Genomic DNA, 15,588 nt, shown 5'->3' on the forward strand with positions numbered 1-15,588 from the left:
AAAAACACAGATCTATCTTCTCATTTCTAAACTTCATCAGCTAGCGTGGTGTTGTCATAAAGACTTAGACTTGGTAAATCAACCTGGTCCTGCTCGACCTTAACAGGTGGCTACAAAGTAGCATTTTGCAATCACCCATACAGGCACTGATAACTATTTTTAGAGTGTGGTTTACAATCGGGCATATATCAAGAAGGGAGACTTTTTCAAGATCACTTTGAAACTCCGTACAGCCCCTTTAATTGAAAAAAGTGAATAGACAACATACCAAATGTTACAACTGTGAAGACCACTGTGTGTGTTGGATCTCTCCCTATTATAACTCTGTAAATATTATTGCAGATCATGTTTATAAGTGTTTTCTTCTTTGTGTGAAAGAGTTTTAACGTACAATCATGGATGAAGCATTAAACGGTGATCACTGGTGATAATATTTTAGGATGATTTTGAGACCATGCAGTGACCTCCACTAAAGCACCCTGTGCGTTGTAAATGCTGTGCTGCCTGAGGGCCAGATCATCATGCTCATCTGGTATTGTTATTTTTGGGCTTTGTCTCTTTTTTGTGCAAAGAGATTTCTGTGGGATCTGAATCTTTGGTTGATATTATGTATTGTATTTTAAGCAATCTCCAAATTCTTGCCTCACAAAAGTGTTGTCTCAAATAAACTCTGGATTTTATTTTCAATTTCTGGCAAGTAAAAGAAAAATGTTGCAATTGAAAAAAAAATAATGTGAAATAATGTGCAAGAAGTTTATGTATGAAAATTATACATTCCATTTTACCAGAATAATACAGTTGTAGCTCATTCATTTGTGTCCCACTGCAGGTGATTAATCAATTTTCTATTTAACAGCATGTCCAAAAATGTTGAGAAAAAGCTATTAAAATGTCCCAGAGCTCAAACTGACATATTCAAATTATGTTTTTTGTGAAACCAGTGGACCAAAACCACAAAAATATTCAGTGCGAAGAATAAAGCTTGTGGCAAATATTCACATTTAAGGAACTGGCAATTAACTGCATCACCACAGGATAGCTGGTAAAGTAAACATTTACTTTGTGAATCCACTCACAGGACGACTGGAAGTGATTAGCTCATAAGCACAGACGTAAACTTAATTAATACGTTAATTGCTCACTTATAGGTTCCCAGTTTTAAACTCTCCAGCAGATTAAAGATGAGTTATAGTTATATCGTGCTGAGGATCTTTTTTTTTTTTTTTGATTAACAGCTTATTTGTAGATCTAACATGCCAGCTTTTACTCAACACACATGCAAACACATGTACACGTACACAGGCACACAAACACACGCACACACACATGAGGCCAGGATATGAACTGTGGTTTCTGGCCACTCTAACAGGCAGCACCTGTCAGCTGGTGTTCTGGGACAGCCAAGGGGTTGTTTGGGTTTTTTTCCTCTCTCCCTCTCCCTCCCTCTTTCTACGTGTCAATGTGTGTGAGAGAAAGTGTGTGTGTGTGTGTGTGTGTGTGTGTGTGTGTTCATCTCTTTCCAAGGTCTCTACCTTTTTTTCCTCTCAACATCCTCTCACCTCTCCACCTGCTGTTCCTGTCCCCGCTCCATCCTGCTTCTCTACCTGCTACACTTCATCCCAGCCATCACACCAGCCTCCATTAGATCCACCCCCCCTCCTCTCCTTTGCACCTGTGACTGAAAAACAGACCCGCTCAGTCTTTCTCCGCCTTCCTGCTCATTGCAGCCCCCCGGCAGCCACTCCATCACAGAGAAAAGGCAGAGATAAGCTATAAGAGTACACCTGTGCCCGGTATGAATGCCAAATCCCGAGTCAGTGACAGCCAATTCCAGGCCAAATAATGGAATCAGTGAGCCTCAGCTCCAGACAAATCAGCCTGACAGCTTTATCTACCACTCCCTGTTTCAGAGCCTGTTACAAACCTCATTATCAAATGAGAAAAGCAATCAGTTAAAAAAAAAATAAAGAGAGAAAAAATGTTGACAGTGCCAGAACAGCGCTGGCGAGAGGATTACGTTTACAAAGCTCATTTAGAGATGGAACAGGTGGAGGAGAATAAGAAACATATTTTCATTTCATCTGCAGAGGGCTGAAGAGTGTCAGCCAAAAGAGACATAAACAGATTACATAAACAACTACATTTATATACTGTACATAAATACTAACAATGTCCTTCCATAAAAAGAAAAAAGAAAACAAGAAGAAGGAAACAAGAAAAAATATTAAGAATAAAAAAGAAAGAGAAAATTGATAAAAAAAGGAAATAAAAGAAAAATGAAAAACCCAGAGGAAAAAAAAGGCAAAAAAAAGTAAAGAGAAAAAGGGACAGAGTAAGAAAGCAATCAAGAAAGAATTGAATAAAGGAGAAAAAAAGAAAAAATAAAGAGGGAAGATGATGAAAAAGAGGAGACCAGACAAATTAAAAAAGAATGACTGTACAAAAAGAAAAAAGAATGAAGAAAGGAAAAGAGAAAAAAAGACAGAAAGGAGAAAGACTTAAGAAAAAAAAACTGGGAAAGGAAGTGACGAAACCATTAAAAGAAAGAGTTAAATTAAAGAAAGAAAGAAAAGAAGAAAGAAAGAAAGAAAGAAAGAAAGAAAGAAAGAAAGAAAGAAAGAAAGAAAGAAAGAAGGAATGAAAAAGGAAGAAAAAAAGAGAAAGAAAGAAAGAAAGAATGAATGAAAAAAGGAAGAAAAAGGAAAAATAAGAAAAAGGAAGAAAAAAGAAAGAGAAAGAACAAAAGACAGACAGAAAGAATAAAAGAAAGAAAAAAGAAACAAATTAACTAAGTAAATAACAAAGAGGAGGAAAAAGATAAAGAATAAACAAGAAAAAAGAGTAACGGAAAAGAATGAAAGAAAGAGAGGTATGAAGTAAAGAATGGAAAGAGATAAAGACAAATTAAAAGGGGTAGGAAATAAGAAAGATTTGAATAAAGACAGGTTTAAAGAAAATGTTAATGAAAGACAGAACAATTTAAAGAAAGAAAGAAAGAAAGAAAGAAGGAAAGAAAATGAGAAAGAAAGAAAGAAAACTTTAAAAAGAGTAGTTAGCATGATCATAAGGCAGCCTGCAGGTTAAACTGACATCCATAAACCATAAAGTCTGTGATTTCATCTCATCCCTTCCCTCTTTCATTTGTTTGTTGTCATGCCTCCGCTGTCAGCTGTTTGATAAGCACATTAAAAGCATCGCAGTCTGGCACAGAAATCTCATTCCAGCTTCATCGCAGAAGCTTCATTGAGACCAGCTCAGTGAAAACCCAGGGGACAGAGTGCAGTCTGGGAGTTCGAGGCAAAGTTTCGACTTCTCTGAAAACTTGAGCTCAGTGTTAATATTAAAGCGAGGGTCTGACATGTCGGGAACATTGTGTCCAGAGCTGGAAGGAAACATCACTATCACTCTAACATCTCCACAGTAAATAAGACGCGACAGACAGCAGTCAGAGAACCTCATGTTGTGATCCTCATGCTAAGCTAAGCTAACTGGCTTCTGGATCAGATGGACTTTTGACCCCGGATTACTAACAGGCTATCTTTATTACTGAGCTCCATTTTCTTTAAGTATTCATGACAGAGAGCTGATGGGAGATATGGTCTATGTGTGTGTATATTTGTGTGCATGTGTATGTGTGTGTGTGCTGTGGGGGGTTGGGTTGTGCGTGGGCATGCAACAGGGTTTGTGTTCACTCAGTAATTATAGATCGAGTAAACCCAGGCTTAGTGTGACTCAATCAACCTCTGCTTTGTTGGGTGGATTGATACGGATGATAATGGCACGCGCATGTGTGTGTGTGTGTGTGTGTGTGTGTGTGTGTGTGTATGTGTGTGTTTTGTGTGTAACATCACTGGTTGTTAAATGGAAAGCTTTCTGCTGATGAAGCAAAATCATACCAAGCGTGAAAAAACAAATAGTCTAAACACTGCACAATCCCATGGTGCATGTAAATCAAGGATGTATAGATTCATTGCAGCCGAAAAATGGAGGGTCATGGGATATGTATTCATCTACTATTTAAAATCAGAGCCATACGTCACTGTAATTGAACAATTTCTACTTTGACTTGCTTTTTACTTTACTTACTTTCACAGGCAAAATGAGCTCCTGCTGGTTATATGGATCATAATAAATTACACAACACTGAATAACTTAACCTTGAGGGAAAAATGGCTACTCACTCTGACTTCCCTTACATTTTTATACATGAGATTCCTGCAATCCGACTTTGATACCCTCAATGCATCACGATTAATTTTCAGTCTCCAGCTCACGTGTTTATTAAAAAATGACAGAACAAAAGCAGTTAATGAACTTAAAGCTGTACAGTGCGTTTCTGCAGACGTGTGCTTACGTGTCCAGCAGCATGAATCTCTCCTAATAGCTCCACTGCAAGTCTGTAAGGTTGAAACACCACGGTGTAAATCGTTGACATTAAATCTATTTTATGTTGCGGGCCGACCTGGAGAAACAAAATTACGTCTGCCCGCTCTCCTGCTAATTGGAGTAAGTCTGAAGATACATTTATTTACTGAATATAAAACAGGACCCTCCGGCTTCCAGCCCTTATCAAGGTCTTGTCTCACCTATTCATTACACTAATCAATGATGTGCAAATCCTCCCGTTATCGGGTTTACAGTATGTACAGGCCATAACGACAAACACAACACGCAGAATGGATAAACAATTAACAGAAAGAGCATCAGCAGAGGTGATTAGGGAAGATAGAAAGTGCTTCAAATGGGGAAGTCACATATTAAGCTGAATCACTCACGAACAAAATTACTTTAAGATTTAATGAGCAGTAATCCCATGCAGATTAGAAACAGGGTGGTTCTGTGTTTGTATTAAGTGTCACAAGAGCCAAAACATGTCACTCAGATACAACACACATGAGAACACTGACGTACTGAAGACGTGAGCCAGGTTCACACTCATGATAACTGAGCTCATTTCAGGCCATTCATTTTGTATCTGTGCAGATTGTCCTGTGGTGTTAGATCTGTTATGACCCCAGATCAAACCCAAAAAAACGCTAGGCCACAGCAGTTTAAATGCATCAATCATCAACTTGTTCATTGTATTTCCAATCAGATATCCTGTTATGAGGGGAAAGCTGAGGGTGCATCCTGTGGAGCGCCACATGGAGCACTACGACAGCCAATCATGGAGCTGACGCATCAGGAAGTAAAACTAATGCAACCATTGTGATGGTAGTCAACCCAAAGCATATCGGCAGAAGAACGCCAGAAATGGAGGACCAACTTATTGGTTTGTGGCAACATACAACATATCTTGTGAAAGATAGCACAATACAGTGCTACATCCTTTAAGCTGAGCTTTGATTTTCCCCTTTTAAAACCAGTGAAAGCAAAGAGAAAGCAGAGAGCTCTGCATCACATCGACTCCCAACATCAGCACTTTAACAAGACATCAGCCTGATGTCTAAAGACTGTTAAAGGGTGTGATGGCAACAGTAAAAACAACAAAGCCAAAACAACTGCTGACTGTGTCTAAAATATGGAGACAACAAATGTCACTGAGAAAAATACCAATGCAGATAATCTTATAGTGAAGACTTGCTAAACACTTTGCAAAACAATCAAAGATTTGGTCGTGATAGCTTTTTAAAATAGAGGCCAAAGAGACATCATTACTCACCAAGGCCTGGTGGGATCTCAGGGCACGGCGGCAGCGGTTTGGGTGAAGGTGTCTGATTGGTCTCTGGCTGCACAGTGGGAACCAGCTGCTCGCCTGTCGCCAGGTAGCTAGCTAGAGTTGCATTGGGCCGGGAAAGGTTGTAATAGTAAAAGTGATGTCCGCTCCCTGCTGCCCCACTGATGTTATTCCTGGATCCATTGCGGCCATTGTTGAAGCGACTAAAAAGGTCGAAGCGCTGCGTGTACACATCAAAGTACAGGATCATCATGATGAGGAAGTGGAGCAGGCAGAGCAGCAGGACGCCTTTACAGATACGCTCCAGAGTCCGGCCCAACATCAACCGGGTCATGGCCGAGGTAGTGGACCGTCCGTTGACGGCCAGCCACGACGACGCTGGCGCCGCTACAGGCATGCGCTCATCCTTACCACCCTTTAATAGCTGTTATTAGATCTCCGATGGGGACATGTGGTTAGATAAGAGCGACTATCTGACGTCTTCAGGGGTCATGGGGTCAAAAAAGAAGATAGGGAGTTTGCCAAAGCATGAATTTTTAGCTTGTTCCTGGTGCGTCCACAGATTCCCTGCATGACAAAAGTACTGAGGTGTTGGAACCAGTCTCAATCTCTTTTTGAGATAAATGTACAGCCCATAAATTGTGTTAAGTACATATGTTTTTAAACGTAGATGTAAAGCAAATGTGTACGGGTGATAAGTTCAGTGTGTTTGAAGTGATAAGGCCTCTTTTGCAGATAAAACCGGCTGATATGGGCATGTAAACATATGTTGAATTAGTCAGAATCCGAGGGTTAAAATGTTGCTGCAGCCATGTGGAACCATGATTTCAAAATCCAGTCCTAATGATGATGACTTATATTTAAAACCTCCAATTAAAACATGGTTCAAGTGACGGAGCACAACTGGAAGCTGCTGAAAAACATTCATCTGAGTAGAGTAGAGGGTCAGGCAACGTCTTGGTGGAAACGTCCTCTTGTTATGGCTTCATGTTGGTTGGTTGTCTCAAACCAGGAGAGTCCCAGACACCTGGAAGAAAATACAAACAAAACCAATTTCATTACATTTGTTCATGGCTATGTGACGTCCACAGAGTGGATGTTTCAGGCTGCTTACTCCAGTGAATGCAGGTGGAAAGCCATTAATAACACCCATGACACGAAGTATTCTTTGCTGCATAAAGTCAAACTAAACTTCATTGATCTCTCTCTAGAAATTTAAGAGTACTCCGTGACCTTGTTTTTATTCGATGTGCCTGGTTGAACAGCGGCTAAATAAATGTAGAAGTTCACTCTGAGTGAAAAGAGAAATACCCCAGAGAATTGGACAGAAACAGAATCAACAACAAAAGCATCAACAGGCAAACAAAAAGCTTTGACTGTGGCTGGGCAGCCGAATTGACATAGCGAGTCAATTTTCCAGTCAAGTGGTTTAAAAAGCGTTTATGATGGAATGAGAGGGCAGGAGGGAATACACAATGCAGCAAACATACGAGCAAAGGAGAAAGGGAAGGGGCACTTAGAGATTTCCCACAGGCTATGCTTATTGCAGGTTTATGGCTTTTCCAATCAATGGGAGAGAGGAAGAAGATGAGGTTGAAGAGGATGATGAAAACTCTGACCGCCACAAAGCATTCTGAGGAAAAAACAACTGAGTCAGAGAGGAGACATTAAAGAGCTCACTGTTGAAACACCACAGCTGATAATTAGAAACTGATTGATATATGTCTGGGAGCAGCTCTGATTTTCTCAAGCGGCACCTGAAGCATCACCACAAATGAGAGAAATCTCTCAAACTTGGCAACGATGAGACAGTTTCATGTTTTTTGCAGCTCATTCTTTAGATGTAACTTTTCTTTCTTCAGATTTCTTTTGTTCCTTCTTCTTAGTGACTTATTTTAGGTCTTTTTGTGTTTTTTTTTTAAGTTTTAAAGAACCTACATGTCCTGAATATTTTGTAAAACACTGTTTTGAGGAGAACTAAATCTGTGGTTCTTTTTGTGATTAAAACTGACAGCTAATAAAGGTTGCAGTAAATGTCCGTCTCATAGCTGTTTAAACTAGTTCTTTGATCAAACAGCTTTTGGTTTAAATCAATGTTCTGAATTGATGTGAGAACTACAGAGGCACCCGAGCCCATCAAAACTTCAGTGGGTGTTTCTTAAAAGTAAAATTAGACTCTGTTAAACACAATGAGGGTAATTTTTGCCAATCCACAGCTTCCACTTGAAAAAAATGAAATTTACCCCATCTTATGATGTGTATAGCTTGTTTTCATTGTGATTCATTATTAATCAAATATAGAGTCTGGAGTTGTGTCAGGGATGAGGCGCAGTTACCAAAACATAGCAAATCCAAAAGGCAGCCAGGTAAACACTTTGGATGAGTGCATTTGGGTTGGACTTGGGCTGCTATAATGTTTTGACACTAAAACACCTTGATAAAACTCAGATAACAGATAACCGCCCATTTTGGAAGTATTTTCATGCCAAAAATCAGAGATTAAATTATATGTAGGTTGTGCCTGGCAGATAACCAATCAGCCGAAGAAATTAGCAAGGCATATAGACATATAAGAGAAGCATTTCACACATTGAAACAGTTTTAGGAGTAGGGTCTGCCAGAATTTTCAATTTTTTGTTAGTAAACACAACATTCAAACTAGGCTCCTCCTCCTTGGCTCAGTGCCAGCAGCAGGACACACCCACTGCCTTCACTGCTCGCTCTTTGTCCCGTGCTGCTGTAAAAGCAAGTGAAAGTCGAGCCAAGCTTCACCCTCATTTAGAAAAAAGCTTTATCTGTTTGGCATTTCGTTTCACTTTGGTTGTGTCTGTCTTCCTTGGTGCTACATCTAATATTGTAGCTGCTCTGATTAGCTGTTATTTGCAATCATCAACATGCAAGGTCACTTCTGCACACAGGGGTCCGTAATTGGCTGATTTAACCACACCTACACCTCACCCAAAAATGTCCAGATACAATCAAATCATCAACATACAGGGCTAAGGAGAGGGTTGAAGCAGATACAGACACTGACATACATGTATGGAGGCCAATGGGAGATGATTGGCCAGGATTGTTCCTGTAAAAGTTGGCATTTAATTTTTTAGGAAAATCCTGCAGACTTCACCCATAAGTAACAGTGCTGGGTGTTCATACTAACCACTAAAACCACTACATATTCACATGTTCAGAAAATCTCTGAATCTGTCTGTAAACATCTCAAAAAATGGCCGGTTTTTAAAAACAGCATGGAGTCTTCATGAGATTTTCACAAGCTTTGCTGAAATGATGAGGTCATAGCATGGGGATCTCCTAAATGGTTCATGATGTGTTGGAGGGCCCCTGACAGACCTCCAAAGGACTAGCCAATCAGAGGGGAGGGAGTTTGTGGAGCGGGGAGCCTTAAAGAGACAGCGGCAAAATGAAGTGTTTGAGACAGAGGCTAAAATAAAGGGTTTTCCAAAACACAAGAATAATAAAAACAAGAATTTTCTTTTTTAATCATCATGTACAGCTATTACAGGATACCAGAGAGACAGTACAAAAGCAAAAAAAAAAAAAGGACAAGACCCCCCTCTTTAACCTTCAAAAGTGTCTGCAAGCTGGTTGTAATCACAGCCAAACACTGAAAATCTTCATCTGGAGATGTATCACATGTTTTTCTGCACAAAACAGCCCAGTACACAACAATGAATCAAATCAATTTTTCATAAAGTACCAAAATGACAAAAAAAATCAAATTATACCCTCCACAATATCATCCAATAACATCAAACCCCAGTGAGGGAAATGATGCTTAAACGTAACAGCTCTGGTGTGATTAGGTGAGTTTCTGTGCTGTGTCCTGGGGCAGGTGGAAGCAAAATGAAGCAAATTAAAACATATGTCTGCTGGTAACTGAGCTGATATCTGCTGTCTGTTCAGAAAGTTGTCTCCGTCTTGCTTCTTCTACGTGTTCTGCTTTTGTCTGTGGGCAGCAACACTGCCAAGACTGATCCTCCTGGGTGTGTGTGCGTGTGTCTGTCTGTTTGTGTGTGCGTGTAAATGTGTGTGTGCTCCTTGCTAGGTAATGAGATGGATTTCTGCTGACCGAAGGACACTGACACCGCACGCCAGACACAGCATAATGCTTGTGCAGGTCAGGATTTATTTCCCAGCAGTGCTGCTCTTCAGCGACTGAACAAGCTGGTCTGTAATGTATCAGGATGAATTTTTCAAACATGTGGGGAGATAATCAGTAAGACAGACAGAGGGGTCTCACGCTGTTTTCAGCTTCAACTACAAAGCCCAGGGAGAGTAGGGCTCCCCTCAGTGACCAAGGTGTGAAAAGTTCGAGGCTCCGCTAAAGAGCTGCAGAAGAAACAGAAAAAAACAAACAGAAGGATGAAGAACTTCTTTCAGTCAGAACCGCCAACTTCAAATGACTAATCAGTGATCAATGCAGAAGCACGTTGAGGAATCACATGGTGAACTGGAGAACCTGAGGGAATCAGAAAAAAATTTGATCGGGAGGAGGGACCTCCATTTTCCAATCTCCCCCTGGGCACCAAAATAGTAAAAGTCAGCCTTTTTCCTGGGGCTAAACCTACTTTTGCTCCTGTGTTTCCTCTGCTTCTGACATTTGGCTTAGCCAACTTCTCTCAAGACAACAATCAATGAGTTTTTTTTTTTCTATTTTACTCCACGGAAAGGTCACCCTACCGAAACAAAAGAGAATAAAACGGTGTGGAGGAAATCTTTCCTCTTTTACTCCCTCACTTGTTTTTAAGTTATTTTCTTTCTGGGGACGTCTCATAGGGCCTGTATCCAAGGTGCCGCTGAGTGCTCACTCTCAACTTAGCATGCAAATGTCACCTAGGGTGATATAATAGAGTCAGGAAGGAGTCTATGAAATCTCTGAAGCTTTTAAGAGAGGGAGAGAAGGACTGAGAGGAAGAAGGGGGAAAAAAGCGAGAGATGGCTGCAGTGACAGAGAGAAATAGAGCTTTTTATGTAACCAGTTTATTCAAGGATCTCTGTAACTCCCTCTTTAACAACAGCAATAAATTTCATAACAGCCCCCTATCATATCACGTCTGCCAAGGAATCCACAAGAGGAATGCTGGAAATATGTGTCCTGATTTTCAGCTGCCTGTTTTTATCAGTGTTTAGTTAGCAGCTGTTTCTGGGAGAGCACAATAAATTACAAAATAAAACAATCATAAAGTGGTAAAACATTCAGCTAGAGTGAAAATAACTAAAAAGTCAGAACAAATTCAAAAACACATTCATGCTTCATTTTTCGCTTCAAATTTTAACAGACATGTGTCCCCATGAGGCCAGTTGTTGTAATTTGTACGGATTTCAGTGTTTCCCCCACAGCAGGCTTCACTAATCTCTGTGTGAAGCTGCAGGAAGTGCCGACTCCGTCACAGAGGTTAACAGCCATGCTAACTCATTGTTAAATAGGCTGGGGATTAATTATAATACAGCAAGGGGGAGGACTGTGACAGAGGATGTAGTCACAGGGAGCCGGTGGGATCAAGAGGTGAGTTACAGAAAGCAACACCTTTAATGACTATTTCCTGGACACTATTTAACACCTAATGACTATTTATGTAATTTTTAAAGAATATCAGGAAAAGGTTTTTTCTTTCCAAAAGAAGTCAAATAGATAGAAAAGTCTTTCAAATCTCTATGAAATGAAGAAAACATTAAGCATAGCTTTAAGAAACTGAGCCTAAGAAACAGTTTACTTAATATTTTACGACTAGTTTACAAATTACAACTTTTTGGTCACCTGAAGAGTCGTCATCGCAACAATAAAGAGGGGAATAAATTCACAACAGTAGCCTCCTCAGCTAGCATTAACACCAAAACTGCAAATGTCATTGAGCCCATTCAACCAGCAAACAGGAGCTGGACTTGTACTTTACAACCAAAGTCCAGAATTTACAGCTTACTACATGTAGAAGATCAAGGATTTCACTAAAGAATGGTGTAGTTAGAAAAGTATCCTTGGTTGCTACAGCCCCTACAGCAAATATTAAAATGGGCGGTTGCCTGTTGTGGCAGCCCTCTCTTCTTTGTCCATTTCTTGTAATTTTTTAATATCTTTTTATTTCATGACCTGTTGGTTATCTTTGTATTTGGAGTGGATCATTACTTTGTATGGGTTATTTGTTAGTCATAGACACCAAACAGGTTTTGTCTGTGCAAGGCCTCATGTTTCCCCACAAGGTGAGGAAAAGGAGGTGAGGACAGCATACAGGTACTGAGGTGTGAGCTAAGAAGTGACGACATGGACCTGTTCTTCCATCCATCGTTATTGGGAACGCAAGATCTATCTCCAATAAGATGGACGAGCTAGTCGTGCCAATCTAGCAACAGTAGGAATACCAGAAGGCAGAGTAGCATCATGCTATTCACGGACATGGCTAACAGAGCTAACACTGGACACTAACGCAACATTGAAAGAGCTTCACCTGCTGTGAGCAGACAGGATCCAGGAGACTGAACAGACTGCTGAAGAAGCTCAGTCCTGGACCCTGTGGAGGTGGAGGCTGGCTGACTGGAGAATGATGGACAAGCTTTCATCATCTATTTTCTTATGGATCTTTTGCACTATGCACTTTCTTACTTTCTTTTTCTTGTATTGCTGCTGTGACTCCTGATCAGTTGGGAGCCAGTGGGTCCTTGACTGTGTGCGTGCATGTGTGCATGCTGTACACAGAGACTGCTTCTGCTTCCACTGAAAGAGTGGTTCAGCTTTTGACTTTTAATTTTTGCTTGATTTAGTAAAATATTGGCTCTAGAGGTTCAGCTTCTGTTTTGTTGATGGTTCTGTTTTAAGAGAAGCTCGATTTACATCCCATTATTTTGTAAATTGATCCTTTCTATTTGCTCACCTTTTATTTCATCCATCTTTTGGGTTCTATTTTGTTACTCCCCATTTATCATACCCTAACCAACTTTTGGGTTGTGACACATATACTTAATCTATCAAATATCCATACAGTAGCACCAACACTAACAGTCAGAGTGGGAAATTCTCTGACAGACACATCTCTAAGTGCTCAGGGATTCTGTTCACCTCACCTGGGTATCAAACACTTTCTAGTGCAGTTTTGTATTTCTGCTTTGAAATGTGCACTTGACACCTCTCCAGGTTTGTTGCAATCATCTGTGACAGGTGGTAAATCGATTTATAAAAACATGTTCTCAAAAATGCAACGTTTGTCAACCGGCAGTAAACAGGATGTTGAGGAATGCAGCAGTCAGTCAAGGGATGTCTATTGGAGCTACTGGGGCAAAAGAGGTCAAAAGGTCACAGATGATATGTTCCAATCCATGTACACACTAACTTTGGGCATGATCACAGTCTGAATTCATGCAACTTGGCTGTTTATACACAGAATTGCTGTGAAATCCAGCGTTAAAGAAAGCCGATGTCTTAAGAAACCCAAAACAATTTATTTTTTCAAACTACTTCTTGTTATATTGTAAAATAAAACTGTCAAATCTGAATCTCCATCAATTTTTCTTTATTTTTTCAGTTTAAAACACAATTGTAAAGATAAAAATTGGATGATCCCCTCCTCTTCAGGGCAGAGAATGTAGAGTCCTTGATTTCCAAAAAGTATGTCATATGCTGATTCATCTAACTAAGGAACAGAAGACCAAATTTGCCTCAGTCAATCTTAATAAACATGCTCTGGGCCAGAGATGTCACCTGCATTAATGGACTGTGTGAATGATTAGTTAACTTTTTGCATGTTGCATTTCTTGACACAGGATTGTACAATTAAATCTTCTTGGTTGCAGTTAATTTGCAAACTTTAAAAAAGTGTTTCTACAAACAGTTTTCATTGATTCTTTTGGACTTCGGGTTGTTACATAGACAGGGAGTGCAATATATCTTTATGTAACCCCCTTACCACCACCACCATCAACCCACGGGTACAGCATCTTTCTTTTGCATATCACCAAGATGATATGCAAAAGCTCCTTTTTTATAGATATCATTAATCCTTACTGTTACTGTAAGACTAGAACATGCTCTTCTGGGTGTTTTTTTATTCTGTTATTTATTTATTTTTCAACAAAGTTCATCCTTACGAGGTGCAGCTCTGTAAATTTACATTTTAATAACACTTCAGGGCTTAGTTGTAGTGCTGTGGTTCTGACTTTGCTGGAGAGTTGTTCATGTATACTATTACAGATGTGAATCATACACAGACGGGATAAAAGCAGACAGTATTTGAGTTCTTGACCCAAGTGGGATTCAACGTTCTTTTAAAGTGCCTGAGAGAAAACACATGTACATGACTGGAAGATCGAAGGCTAAAACATGTTCATGTGTGAGTTTGTGTGCATTCGAACCAATCTGACTCAAAGTGCAGTCAGTCATATTAAGGCTTGGAGCTTAAGTATATAGGGATAAGGTTTAACACTAAAGGGAGCTCATTAAAACGCTGCACTTCTTTAATAATTTCTGGTCTTGTCAGATCAATGTAATGGATGCCACACACACACACACTCATATCACAAGTACATTCTGATAAAGTGCCAACGAAAGCTTGCAGAATGCCTACAACATCTGTATGTTAAAATTTTAATTGGTTGCCAGACGGGTGGCCAGACTGGTAATTTGTGAGGGTGCATAATTCATTGAGTGCAGGCCGAACATATGCTGGAGGGAGAGATGGTCCATGACTGAGATGGGGCTTTTAATTTGAAGGGACAACTTCAAAAAACACAGTTAAAAACATTAAAATTAACTACTTCATATTAAACAGCAAATGCTATGACCTGCATGTTTTATTTATAGTAATAAATAAAAATGATCCCAGTGTGTTTCAGTGGTCAGACTCTTTGAATGTTGAGCCGAAGCATTAACGATGCTCTGGAGAGGTTTTACCCTCCTCTCTGAACTACTGGTCAGCTCTGCAGGAACTTTTGTGGGCTAAGTTTAGCTGAAGCTACAGTTTGTGCTGGACATGAGGGTAAAATGTAAGCCAGGGGAGTTTTTATAGCAACCTTTGAGCCCCAAGTTCAGTCCGAGGCAGTCTGAGGCTGAGCTGCAATTCAGTAAATGTCAGCGACTGAGGCCAAGGAAGACTTTCTTTCTTTCACTCATACTGCACATTAGTTAGACTGTTTTTTCTTCTTTCTCCACAGACTGCTCTCATTTGTTGTAGTCTGATTTAAAACAAAATAACCCAACTTGTCAAATATACAAAAGTAAAGGCATTAAAAAAAGAGCTACTTTTCAACATCAAGTAATTCAAAAAGAAATTTGAGAGATGCTCTTTTGAACAGTCAAGCAATCATTTTGATCATTATAAACTCATCTTGAACTGATAAGTCTGAAAAGTGTCAAGGAATAAAAAAATGAAACTGCCAATTTCAGCTTCAAAAACAGCTTTTTGGGGTGATTAAACTTCCAATTACCATATTTACGTCACTCAAAAGAAAAAGTAAAAAATGGCTGATCATTCCAACTTCTAGAGAGGACACATCTCTTTTTGTGTATTACATAAACAGTTTCAAAAATGATAAAATTGTTGTTTGGAAACTAGTGTTTTTCTTGTTTCAGCTCTAAAATTGGGCAGATTAAAGAATATGAAAACCCTTTTTCATAGCAGGGGTAGTGTAATGTTATTATGCATATTACTGTCAGAATTGCTGCAACTCTGCTGCCTGCAGGGTAATTTCATTTCCTTCAATATCAAAGCATCACTGTATTGTTGGAAACTTCGAAGCTAGTGCAAATGGTTTGTCATCTGTCATAAAAAGCCATGTGTTGCTTATAACTTCAATTACGATGGTTGTGTAATCATAATAAAAAGTCTCAGTCAGGTAACAAAAAAAGGTCACCATCATCCAAATCCAGTCCGTTTACTCCCAAAGCTGTGTTATGTGAGAACAAG

At 39.6% G+C, this 15,588-nt stretch overlaps 1 protein-coding gene across 1 annotated transcript in view; it reads right to left on the reverse strand.

The window, feature by feature from the left end:
- Positions 1 to 15,588, reverse strand: part of b4galt2 (UDP-Gal:betaGlcNAc beta 1,4- galactosyltransferase, polypeptide 2) — a 204,168-nt gene that overhangs the window by 173,053 nt on the left and 15,527 nt on the right. The window contains exon 2 of the mRNA XM_074688142.1: positions 5,663 to 6,704. Within this exon, the coding sequence (XP_074544243.1) occupies positions 5,663 to 6,074 (412 nt within the window). The 5' untranslated portion in view covers positions 6,075 to 6,704. The remainder of the gene's footprint in view (positions 1 to 5,662; positions 6,705 to 15,588) is intronic.

This window comes from Halichoeres trimaculatus, unplaced genomic scaffold, assembly GCF_033239565.1.
Source record: "Halichoeres trimaculatus isolate MK-OKI-2021-1 unplaced genomic scaffold, fHalTri1.1 fHalTri1_scaffold_15, whole genome shotgun sequence".
Classification (NCBI taxonomy): Eukaryota; Metazoa; Chordata; class Actinopteri; order Labriformes; family Labridae; genus Halichoeres; species Halichoeres trimaculatus.